This window comes from Canis aureus, chromosome 19, assembly GCF_053574225.1.
Source record: "Canis aureus isolate CA01 chromosome 19, VMU_Caureus_v.1.0, whole genome shotgun sequence".
In the NCBI taxonomy this organism is placed as follows: domain Eukaryota; kingdom Metazoa; phylum Chordata; class Mammalia; order Carnivora; family Canidae; genus Canis; species Canis aureus.
The window spans coordinates 34,279,693-34,291,561 of NC_135629.1; the positions used below are offsets into that span (position 1 = coordinate 34,279,693).

General features: G+C 37.0%; 1 protein-coding gene across 1 annotated transcript; it reads left to right on the forward strand.

Annotated features, from left to right (window-relative positions):
* Window positions 1-6,894: 6,894 nt before the first annotated feature.
* On the forward strand, window positions 6,895-10,336 carry HESX1 (HESX homeobox 1). Its single transcript, XM_077860876.1, has 4 exons — window positions 6,895-8,361; window positions 8,885-9,084; window positions 9,389-9,490; window positions 9,587-10,336. The coding sequence occupies exons 1-4, from the start codon at window positions 8,205-8,207 to the stop codon at window positions 9,695-9,697; spliced, it is 570 nt and encodes a 189-aa protein (XP_077717002.1). The 5' UTR covers window positions 6,895-8,204; the 3' UTR covers window positions 9,698-10,336.
* Window positions 10,337-11,869: the final 1,533 nt, after the last annotated feature.

Below are 11,869 nucleotides of genomic sequence, written 5' to 3' on the forward strand. Positions count from 1 at the left end.
ACCTAATTTGCTACTTTTTTATTACAAAAGAGTATTTTTCTGTAGCTTTAAAGTGATCACATGATTTTCTTCTTTTTTTTCTATTAATGATGAATTACATTGATTTCTGAATGTTAAACCATTGTTTTCTTTCTGAGAAAAGCCTCATTTAGTCATAATTTATTATCCTTTTTATATGTTTATATACTTAAAGTTTTTGTGTTTGTATTCTTGAAAGATATTTATCTATAATTTTTCTGGAAAATTTTTGTTATTGGTGCTATTCAGGATTCATACAACAAATATAGAAAGGCCCCCTTCCGGGATCCCTGGGTGGCGCAGCGGTTTGGCGCCTGCCTTTGGCCCAGGGCGCGATCCTGGAGACCCTGGATCGAATCCCACGTCGGGCTCCCAGTGCCTGGAGCCTGCTTCTCCCTCTGCCTGTGTCTCTGCCTCTCTCTCTCTCTCTGTGTGACTATCATAAATAAATAAATAAATAAATAAATAAATAAATAAATAAAAGAAAGGCCCCCTTCCATTTTATGAAGGAGTTTGTGTAATATTGGTATTTGCATAAGATTGGTATTCTGTAAGATTGGTATTTGTTAAATATTTGATAAATTTCACCAGTGAAGTTGTCTGGGTCTAGAGTTTTCTTTGTGTGAAAGAATTTCTTTCTTTCTTTCTTTTTTTAAATAATTTATTAAATAGATACATGACTAATCATATATTCTTCATCTTGTCTCAATATTGGTAATCATGTTTTTTCAAGATTTTTTTTTCAAGATTTTATTTATTTATTCATGGAGACACACACACGGGGGGGGGGGCGGGGAGAGAGAGAGAGGCAGAGACACAGGCAGAAGGAGAAGCAGGCTCCATTGCAGGAAGCCCGACGTGGGACTCGATCCTGGGTCTCCAGGATCATGCCCTGGGCTGAAGGCAGCACTAAACAGCTAAGCCACTGGGGCTGCCCTACTTTTTCAAGACTTTTGTGTATTTCATGTAAGTTGTTGAATTTATTGGATAAAGTCATTAATAATATTCTTTTACCTTTTTAATAATTTGTAGTCTCTGTAATATCACTTCTTTATTCTTAATGTTGATAATTTGTTTTCTCTTTTATTCTTTTTTTAAAGATTTTATTTATTTTTTTATTTTAAAGGTTTTTTTTAAAAAAGGTTTTGGGGGACACCTGGGTGGCTTAGCGGTTGTGCATCTGCTTTTGGCTCAGGATGTGATCTCAGAGTCCTGGCATCGAGTCTCACATTGGGCTTCCTGTGAGGAGCCTGCTTCTCCCTCTGCCTCTCTGTGTCTCTCATGAATAAATAAATAAATAATAAAAATTAAAAAAAAAAAAAGGTTTTGGGATGCCTGGGTGGGTTCAGCAGTTAAGCATCTGCCTTTGGCTGAGGTCTCCATCCCGGGGTCCTGGCTCCCTATGGGGAGCTTGCTTCTCCCTCTGCCTATGTCTCTGCCTATCTCTTATGAATAAATAAATAAAATCTTTTTAAAAATGTTTTATTTGAGAGAGAGTAGGGGGAGGGCAAAGGGAGAGAATCTCTGAGCAGACACCCTACTGAGCATGGAGCCCAATGTGGGGCTCCATCTCATGACCCTAAGATCACAACCTAGGCAGAAACCCAGAGTCAGTTGCTTAACTGACTGAGCCACTCAGGCACCCCAAGATTTTATTTTTAAGTAATTTCTACACCCAATGTGGGGCTCTACCTTACAACCCTGAGATCAAGAGTTGCAGTGACTGAACCAGCCAGGCACCCCTCTTTTGTTCTTGATCAGTCTACCTATAGTTTTATCAATTTTGTTGATTTCAAAAGACCAACTTTATTCATTTTTTCCATTGTTTGTTTTATATTTTGTTCATTTCCGTTCTTTTTTTTTTCTCTTGTTCAAACTATGATATTATTTTATCCTTCCACCCCAACCCAGTTTCTTATGATAGAGACTATGGATAAATTATCTAGTGATACCTAACAAATCAACTAAAGGTAGTTTAAAACAGCAGGATTTATTTAATACCTTTCACAGTTACTCTGTGTCAAAAATTCAGGAGTTGGGCCACCTGGGTAACTCAGTGGTTGAACATCTGCCACCTCAGGTTGTAATCCCCCAGGTCTGGCTCCCCACAGGGACCCTGCTTCTCCCTTTGCCTATGTCTCTACCTCTCCATGTGTCTCACATGAATAAATAAATAAACTCTTTAAAAAAAAAAAAAAAAGAAATAAATTTAGGAGTTATTTGGATACCCAGTTCTGTCTTAGAATATCCACTAAGATTGTGGTGAGATGTCAGTTGGGGCTTCAGTCAACTGAAGGCTTTATTGGAGCTAGAGGATTCACTTTCCAAGTGGTTCACTCATGTAGCTGGCAAGGTGGTATTGACTATTGGCAAGAAACTTTAGTTCCTCTCCATGTGGGCTTCTCCACAGGTCTGCTCATATGTCCTCATGGCATGGTTGCTGGCTTTCTCTGGACAGAACTATCCAAGAGATCAAAGCATAACCTTCAATGTTTTATAAAACCCAACAGTGGTGATCACACATGGTCACTTTGTTGTAGTACAGGTCTATTGGTGATAAGTCTCTTAGTTTTTGTTTATCTTAAAATGTGTTTATTTTGCCTTCATTTTTAAGAGTTTTTGTTGGATATAGAATTCTGTGTTGAAAAGTATTTTTTTTTCCTTTTAGCATTTTAAAGATGTTGTTTCATTGTCTTCTGGCCTCCATTGTTTCTGATGAGAATTCAGTCAAATCATACTGTTAATCGCATGTATTTAGTATGCATTTTTCTCTGCATGCCTTCAAGATTTTCTCTTTGTCTTTGATTTTTATTCATTTGATTACAATATACCTAGGTGTAGTTTTGCTTGTGTTTATCGTGATGAGATTCTTTGAGCTTCTTGAATCTGTAAATATTTTTTAAAAATTTTATTTATTTGAGAGAGATAGCAAGCATGAGGGGTGGGAGGGCCAGAGGGAGAGAGATAAGCAGACTCCCCAGTGAGCAGAGGGCCTGATGTGGAGCTCAATCCCAGGACCCTGAGATCATGACCCAAACAGAAGGCAGATGTTTAACTGACTGAGCCACCCAGGCACTCCTTGAATCTGTAAATTTATGTCTTTCACCGAATTTTTGAAAACTTCAGCCATTATTTCTCCAAATATTTTTTCTACCATATCCTCTCTGTTTCTCCTTCTGTAATTCCAATTACACATGTTAGATTTGTTTTAGATTGTCTCTAGGTTACTAAGGCTCTGTTCATTTTAATGTTTTTTTTTCTGTGTGTTTTTCACTGAAAACATGACTCTTCTGTCATCTCCTATAAACTGTTAAGCCTACCTAGTGAAATTTTTATTTCTGATATTTTATTTTTAGTAATAGAAGTTGTGTTTGGTTCTTCTGTAGTTGTATACTGTCTATATATTCATTATGAGCATATTTTCATTTATGTCTTTAAGTATATTTACATTAACTGGTTTCCTTGTCAGCTAATTCCAACATCTGTATCAACCCTGGGTCTGCGTCCATTGACTGCATTTTCTTGTGAATATGGGACACATTTTCCAGTTTTTTTGTATGTCTAATAATTTTGGATTGTATCCTGGACACTGTAAATGATATTTGTATTCTCTGGATTCTATTTTGTCTGTCTGAAGAATGTTGATTTTTGCTTATTTGTTTATTTTATCAAGATGTGCTCAAACTGTCTAAACTCTGTCTCCTTTGTAGTTATCATCAGTCAAAATTTTTGTTCAATCATTTTACTAGCTGAGATGTTTGGTGTTTTCCAAATGCATGCCAAATTCAGGAGTCAGTCAGGGATTTAGTTATCATCAGTCAAAATTTTTGTTCAGTCATTTTACTAGCTGAGATGTTTGGTGTTTTCCAAATGCATGCCAAATTCAGGAGTCAGTCAGGGATTTGGGAAGAATTTATATGCAGCATTTGGGGCCTTTTGCTGTAACTCTTTGCTTCCTAGGATTCTTTCTCACTTCCTAGCTGCTGTAGTTGCTTTGAACTCTCTCCTTTTGTTCCTTTTTTTTTTTTTAATTTATTTATGATAGTCACAGAGAGAGAGAGAGAGAGGCAGAGACACAGGCAGAGAGAGAAGCAGGCTCCATGCACCGGGAGCCCAACGTGGGATTCGATCCTGGGTCTCCAGGATCGTGCCCTGGGCCAAAGGCAGGCGCCAAACCGCTGTGCCACCCAGGGATCCCTCTCCTTTTGTTCCTTAAGCCAATAAGACTGTGGATCCTCTCACATGGTGTTGAATGGTGCCTGCTTTTAGAAAAAAAGCCATAAAAATGGAAAACTCACCCAGTGCTACTCAGCTCTTCTAATATCTTCTCTTCTTGAGTTTCTGTCTGTTTGGGGACACTTTCCAGTACTGTTGGATAGTTTTTTAAAAATATATTTTCCAGGGTTTATAATTTGTATCTTTGGAAGGGTAGGTACCATAAAAGCTACTTCATTATTACCATAAATGAAGACAGAAATGCCCCTTTTAAAGACAGAAATCATAAAGTGTATTATCAACACATTTTCCTATGAAACTTCATATGAGAAAAGACAGCATCAATAAAGTCAAAACATCAAGGGCAAAATGGAGGAAATATTTACCATACATACCAAAGAGTTATAATCTTTAATATATGAAATATATTATATATGAATATATATAATCTTTAATATATGAAAAACTCTACCCATAAAGAAACAACAATAGGGGCGCCTGAGTGACTCAATCAGTTAAATGTCTGACTCTTGATTTTGGCTCAAGTCATAACCTCAGAGTTGTGAGATTAAGCCCAGTGTAGGGCTCTGGCTTCACACTGGACATGGAGCCTGTTTAAGATGGTTTCTCTTGGGCAGCCCTGGTGGCGCAGCGGTTTGGCACCGCCTGCAGCCCAGGGCGTGATCCTGGGGACCCTACATCGAGTCCCACGTCAGGCTCTCTGTATAATGCCTGCTTCTCCCTCTGCCTGTGTCTCTGCCTCTCTCTGTGTCTCTCATGAATGAATAAATAAAATGTTTAAAAAAAAAAGATGGTTTGTCTCTCTCCCTCTGCCTCCTCCCTATTTGCATATGCATGCACGAACTCTCTAAAGAAAAAAGCGAAAAAAGAAACAACAGCAAAATACCCTAATTTAAAAAAAAATGGGCTAAGGACATGATATGGTCTCAATGTGTGTGTCCCACCAAAATTCATGTTGCAATCCAAATAATACCCTATATGATGGTATTAGGAAGTGAAGGCCTCTGAGAGGTGATTAGGTCATAAGGGTAGAGCCTTCATGAATGGGATTAGAGTCTTATAAGAGGTCCTGAAGAGTTCCCTGGCTCCTTCTGCCATGTGAAGATAAGGAGAAATCTGCCACCTGGAAGGGAGCCCTCACCCAACCATGCAAGTGGCCTGATCTCAGGCTTCCTGCCTCTAGAACTGTGAGAAGTAACTTTCTCTTGTTTATCAGCTACTCATTCTGTGGTATTTTGTTAAAGCAGCCTGAACAGACTAAGACAGACATAAACCATCATTTCACAAAAGATAGAACACATATTGGCCAATAAACATATGAAGAAATAAATCCCCAACTTTACTTGAAGGAATGCAAAAAGAAACAATGAGATTCTTTCATCCAGTATGAGCCGACCACTGTTTTTGGATGCTAAGGAGTGAATAAAACAGACAAAAATCCTAGAGATGGGAAACAGACAACAGAAAATAAACATAATAAACAGATATATAATATAAATGGAAGAGGTTGAAATTTTGTTTATTCCTCTCAGTGAATTCATTACTCTCTGAAATTACCTCATTCATTAATCTCTAGCATCTAGAATGGTGTCTGACACATATTAAATGCTCTATAAAATTTTGTTGACTGAATGTACAAGAAAATGTCTCCCAACATTTTTAGAGAAATTCTTCCCTACCTTTTATTTTCATCTACCATCCATATATAAAATGGTATTATGTAAGTCCAGATAAAGTCAACTCAAGCAGAATTAAGATATTGGAATGTCCTTGGTGATAAAGAAGAAACTGGGGGCTAGAGTTGTATTATAGCATCATTGCAACTTGTGCCTCTAGGGCACTAATCTGTAGGAGTAAGGATCTCAAGATCTCCACCTCCTGCACTAATGAGATGGTTTACTAGCTCATCTATTTCCTTTTTCCATTCTTATCATCAGTTAACATATGAGATAATTTACTCACTTATAATTACTGTTATAATTATTCTTTTCTTCCCACCTCCACTCTACCCCATACCATTGTGAGTTTCATGAAGATTCCTATTTTATTATTAGTACTGTGTAGATGCTCAACCGATAGTAGAATGAATGGATGAATGAATGAATGAATGAATGAATGAATGTCTCAAAAGAGAAGGAATCTGGGAAGGTCTTTTTTATGTTATGTTATTATTTATTTGACAGAGAGAGAGAAAGAGAGAGCACAAGCAGGGGGAGCTGAAGAGGGAAAGGGAGTAGCAGGCTCCTGGCTGAGCAGGGAGCCAGACATGGGGCTCGATCCCAGGACCCTGGGATCATGACCTGAGCTAAAGGCAGACACTTAACTGACCCAGCCACCCAGGTGCCCCTGAGAAGGTTTTGAATTCTCTCTCTTCCTCCAAGTCTTCCCAGGGTAAGGTCATCCCCTCCTTTGTACAGTCTACATTCATTCCAAGACACTAGAGGCAAAACCTCCATGAGGCATAAATATTTACTATTACTATATCACTATGCAACATTACTATATTTACTATTATAAGTATTACTATTATTATATTTGTTCATTCTTAGAATGACTTTACATCTATATTTATATATATCCATCCTTCTGTGTGCCTGTTGATGTTTTGTATGTGAATCTTTTGTTCATTCTAGAGTTTGATTAAGGAGGAATTTAGCTTAATATTTGTGACATCATGATAGGACAAAATCAGATGAACTCGAGCTCCATCCTGTACAGGCCATTTCCTCTAGAAGTGGAGACTTCTTTCCCTCTTCCCTGAAGAAATACCTAGTAGTTGTTTAAATACTGGATAAAGTTGAGCTTCTACATTTATTATCAAGAGGGTGCTGGAAAAAGAGGAGCAACAGAGTACAAGAGCAGTAAAAGTACGTTTTGAGGGAATGCCTACATCAAAATTTTCCCAATTAACAGCAATCTTTCTTAATTTCAAGTTTTCTTAGAATGATGAAATTAAAACATTCTGTTCTTGGTTATTTTCATAAATCTTATTGTCTTCATGAAAACTTACCAGCCCCTCAAAAAAGCAGCAGAGGGAAATTCTTTTAAAAAATACATTAAATCATGTTCTTTACTTTGCAACCACTGTGGTGGAAGAGAAATTCTTTCCTTTAGTTTGAATAGTCATGTTTTTAAATTGCTTGGTGGTGGCGACATATGATCTTCCTATAAACTTGTCTCTCTCTCATTTAAAAGAAAAGATGAAAGAATGGAATTAACTTATTAATTATTTAAAATACTTGGTGCAACTGTTCCTTATGAATTAATCCAGGCACTTGGAAGACAATTACACTCAGTGTTAATAACATTGCCAACCTTTTCCAGTATGCTGCACTCCAAATACTATTGTGTTTCCATTGACAACATTCACTATTACATATGCATATGAAAAACAGGCATTTTCATCGGAATTACCGTAATAGCATTAAGAGATTATTATTTTTTTCCAATTTCCTTGGAAGAAAATTCACTTAAATTAGATTATTTATTACTTGACTGCTCTCCTATCTTGCCTGTATGTTTAGGTAACTGGAGTCCATGAAAGTATAAACTTCAGAATAAAAGGCATGATTTTATACATTAATGATTTCAAATAAAAGAGGAGTGCTAGTTTGTGCATCACTTCTTCCGAGAAAGTTAAGTCTGTGTTCTGCTTAGGAGAGATAACAATTTTTGTCTCTGTAGGTGGCCCCCCTGGTGTAGCCATTAGTTGCTAATTACTTGCAAACAAATAAACAATTAACTCCTCAAGCTGCTGGCTGGGCGAGTGTTCATTGACATGCTAAAACTTTCTAAGACAGGATTTTAATTAGTGACGTTCTAAATCCAGCCCCCTTGTCTGCGGAGCCATAAGGTGAACTGCAGAAGATCCCAGTCCTGTACACATGGGGCAGAGCCAGCCAAGAGGCAGGGAGAGGCCAGAGCTGTCGTTCTGAGCAGCCCACTCCAGGATGGCTCCCAGTCTTCAGGAGGGTGCTCAGCTTGGGGAACGCAAACCCTCATCCTGCTCCTTTTCGATTGAGAGCATTTTAGGATTGGACCAGAAGAAAGACTGTATTCCTTCAATGAAACCCCACAGGCCCTGGGCAGACACCTGCAGCTCCTCAGGTATGCCACAACTTGGTTTTTTAAAAACTCTTTGTTCTTTTCGTCTGCAGTGTTTATTTTGGCCTTTATTTCATACCATTTAGAGAAAAACTGCAATTTCATCAAACTACGTAACTGAAATATCTGGGACTTATAATGCCTCCAGCTGAGTTCTATAGGAAATAAAAAGAATATCAGCCTTAGATCCAAGTAGGTATAAAGTTCATTCACAGGAAATGCCTGCCAACAACCTGCATTTATTTCAAAAGGTTCCTTTCATTTGACACATCAGATTTCCTTTTTTTTTTTTTTTTCCACTGAAAAATAAATGACATTCAGAGACCAAAATGTTCTTTAGCACCAAGGCAGGATCTTTATTTTTGTTTGCTTTTTGGTTTTTGGTTGATGAGCGGTCAGGTCCCTTGTGAAACCCAGATGAATTCCAGTAGGAAAATTAAAGACAAATTCTTGATATTACTTCTTCTAGAACTTCGTGGAATACAGGATTAGACATCTAAGATGGAGTTTATTTTTCTGTTTCTAGGGAAAGATGTTAACCTCTGCGTTCATATCCCAAGCCTTCCTAATGGGATCTCACTCCCTTGTACTGTGGATCACCCAATGCCAGAAGAGAAATTTTTGAAATACGAAAATTACTTTTCGGCCTCAGAAAGGCTGTCTTTGAAAAGAGAACTGAGCTGGTATAGGGGCCGGAGACCCAGAACTGCTTTTACTCAAAACCAGGTGGGAAGTTTTTCAACTAGTAATGATAATACCAAAGGCTTTAACTAGCACCCTGTTGAGCAAAAAAGCCCAATCACTTTGGGATCGCAGTTAAGAAGCCTTGTTAATGAAACAATAGACTGTATGGAGTTGTTTTATTTTTTAACAGTTTCTGGATAGTCATTCAAAAAAACAAAAACAAAAACAAAGTCATACAGAGATTGCCCAAGATCTAAATGCAGTTATTTTGCTATATAAATCAAAGTCCATTTTATGATGACATACCAAATATCAACACTTTATATAATTATTTCCTTATTCTTAGATTGAAGTGTTGGAAAATGTCTTTAGAGTAAACTGCTATCCCGGCATTGATATCAGAGAAGACTTAGCTCGGAAATTGAATCTAGAGGAAGACAGAATCCAGGTAATTTTCAGATTTAGTTGTTGCTCGTGATGGTTGAAATGGTGAGAATATTCCATTAATATTTCTGAGATCTATTTTATTGTTCCTTAATTTTAGATCTGGTTCCAAAATCGGCGTGCAAAGCTGAAAAGGTCCCATAGAGAATCACAGTTTCTAATGGCGAAAAAAAATTTCAACCCAAATCTCCTGGAAGAGATAGAAAACTAAACGTGTGAGATTATCTTAGAATTGCAGAACCTGAAGAATCAATGGAGATATCAGGCGTTAAGAATGTGATGTTTCTTTTCTGCATTATACTGAATGCTGTCATTTTTTTCCTAAAATATTGTAAATATTTGCTATTATAACGTGTTACCTATTATACTTGGGCACTTTTAGCTATAATAAAGGCCTTTCCTATATATTTTAATAAGCATTTTCAGAAAAAGCCAGCTATTTTTTAAGTGAGCAAATTTAATCTAATAAATTAGTTCGCTAGAATCAGCAAGCTCATGACTAAGTGATTCTACAAGCTGGATTCCATTTCCAAAAACTTCAAGTAAAATAGTCTGAAGAATGGCACAAAGATATGATCTGTTTCAAGTAGTTTTCCTCAAGTGCATTTTGAAACATGATTATTATTTCTGATTATTATTTCTATCTTGATTTCTGGCATAAAGCAGTGAAAATTTCTCACCTTATATCAATACAAATCCTTCTAGCATGCCAATTTCAAGTTGCTTTGTTTTTTTTTAAAGCAAAATCATTACAGCAAGGTAGAGATAGAAAGGCATCAGTTGTCATATTCCTACCCTTGCTATTACATTGCAAAAAGAATTGAACTGCAAATAAATGCAAATTTTAAAATATTTTCCTAGTTTTTTAATGTTGTGTTTTACTTTTTCATTCATTAAATAAATAATGATCATCTGGCTTGTATCTATTTCTAGTTTAGTGATTTCCTATCAACTGCATCTTACTTTATTACAAGTAAATCGTTGACGGGTAATGTAGGGTAACTGATCTACCCTTCATATGTGCTGTGACATAGTTGCTGGAAATAATCAGGGCAGTTTTCTTTTTTTTTTTTTTTCTTTAATTTGTTAATTACTTATTTTTTTAAGATTTTATTTATTTATTCATAAGAGACACACAGAGAGAGAGAGGCAGAGACACAGGCAGAGGGAGAAGCAGGCCCCATACGGGGAGCCTGACGTGGGACTCGATCCCAGGTCCCCAGGATCACATACCCAGCGGAAGGCGGCGCTAAACCGCTGAGCCACCTGGGCTGCCCTAATTTTTTAATTTAAATGCAATTTGCCAACATATAGTATACCCAGTGCTCGTCCCATCAAGTGATCAGGGCACTTTTCTGGGGACAAAAACTATGTATTTTCCTTACATTTGCCATTGAACCTACCAATTAAAGATGGGAATAGGTAAGATGCAATACAAGAAGGAAGTCCCACTATTGGAAGTCTGGGTATTTGTTTTCTAGTTAATTAGTGGAAGGCCAAAATGGCCTTTTGAAACATTTCTTTTTGAAATGTTTGCTTGAGGACTTTGACTTGGTCTCCTGGAAACTATATTTCATCTGTGTTCATTGAGTTGAATTCTCTCTTCCCTTTATCTTTCCTGCTGCTCTGTCCCTTTCTCTCCCAGTGATGACCACAGTAGAAGGTTCTTGTTGAATTATTGAATCTCTATATATACATTTTTGTTTATTTGATTATATGGGAAAAATGAAAGGGAGTTTTTATATTATCACTGAAGAAAACCAGTGTGACTCAGATTTTAGAGTTTTTAAAAGTCATTTAGGGAGAGCACATTTGGGATGGAGAGCTCTGTGTCCCAACAACTGGTCAGCAATAGACTGGTTGTATTCTGTTCCACTATGGCTGAGGTGGAGAGGGAGAAAAGAAAGACAGCAGAGCAGGAACTGGAAAAGCAGAGGCATTAAATATTTTCCAAGGAAGTCTATGGTTAGAGTAGGCCATTTTTTCCAATATAAAGAGTTGCTTTCACTAATATAAAATTTGAAGCACTCTTTATGAAATATATTAGTAAGAATTGATCCACCAGTTTTTTTGTTCGTTTGTTTTGTTTGTTTGCTGTTGTTTTTTTTTTTTTGTTTTTGTTTTTTTGCTCTTCATTAGATATCTGTGAAGTTATATTAAGTTGGAGGACTGGAAGCCACCAGGAGTTGGTTGGAGGCAAAAGTGTCAGGTGATGGGTAGGCTTTTTCAAATAGTCTTTTATTTTTTATTACAAAGGTCATACTTACATATTGTAAACAATTCAGTAGTATAGAAATAGAGGCAAATCTCCCTCAAGCCTCATCCTTCACAGATAACCATCATTACTCATTTTTATGGATCTTATTGTATATGAAAGCATGTG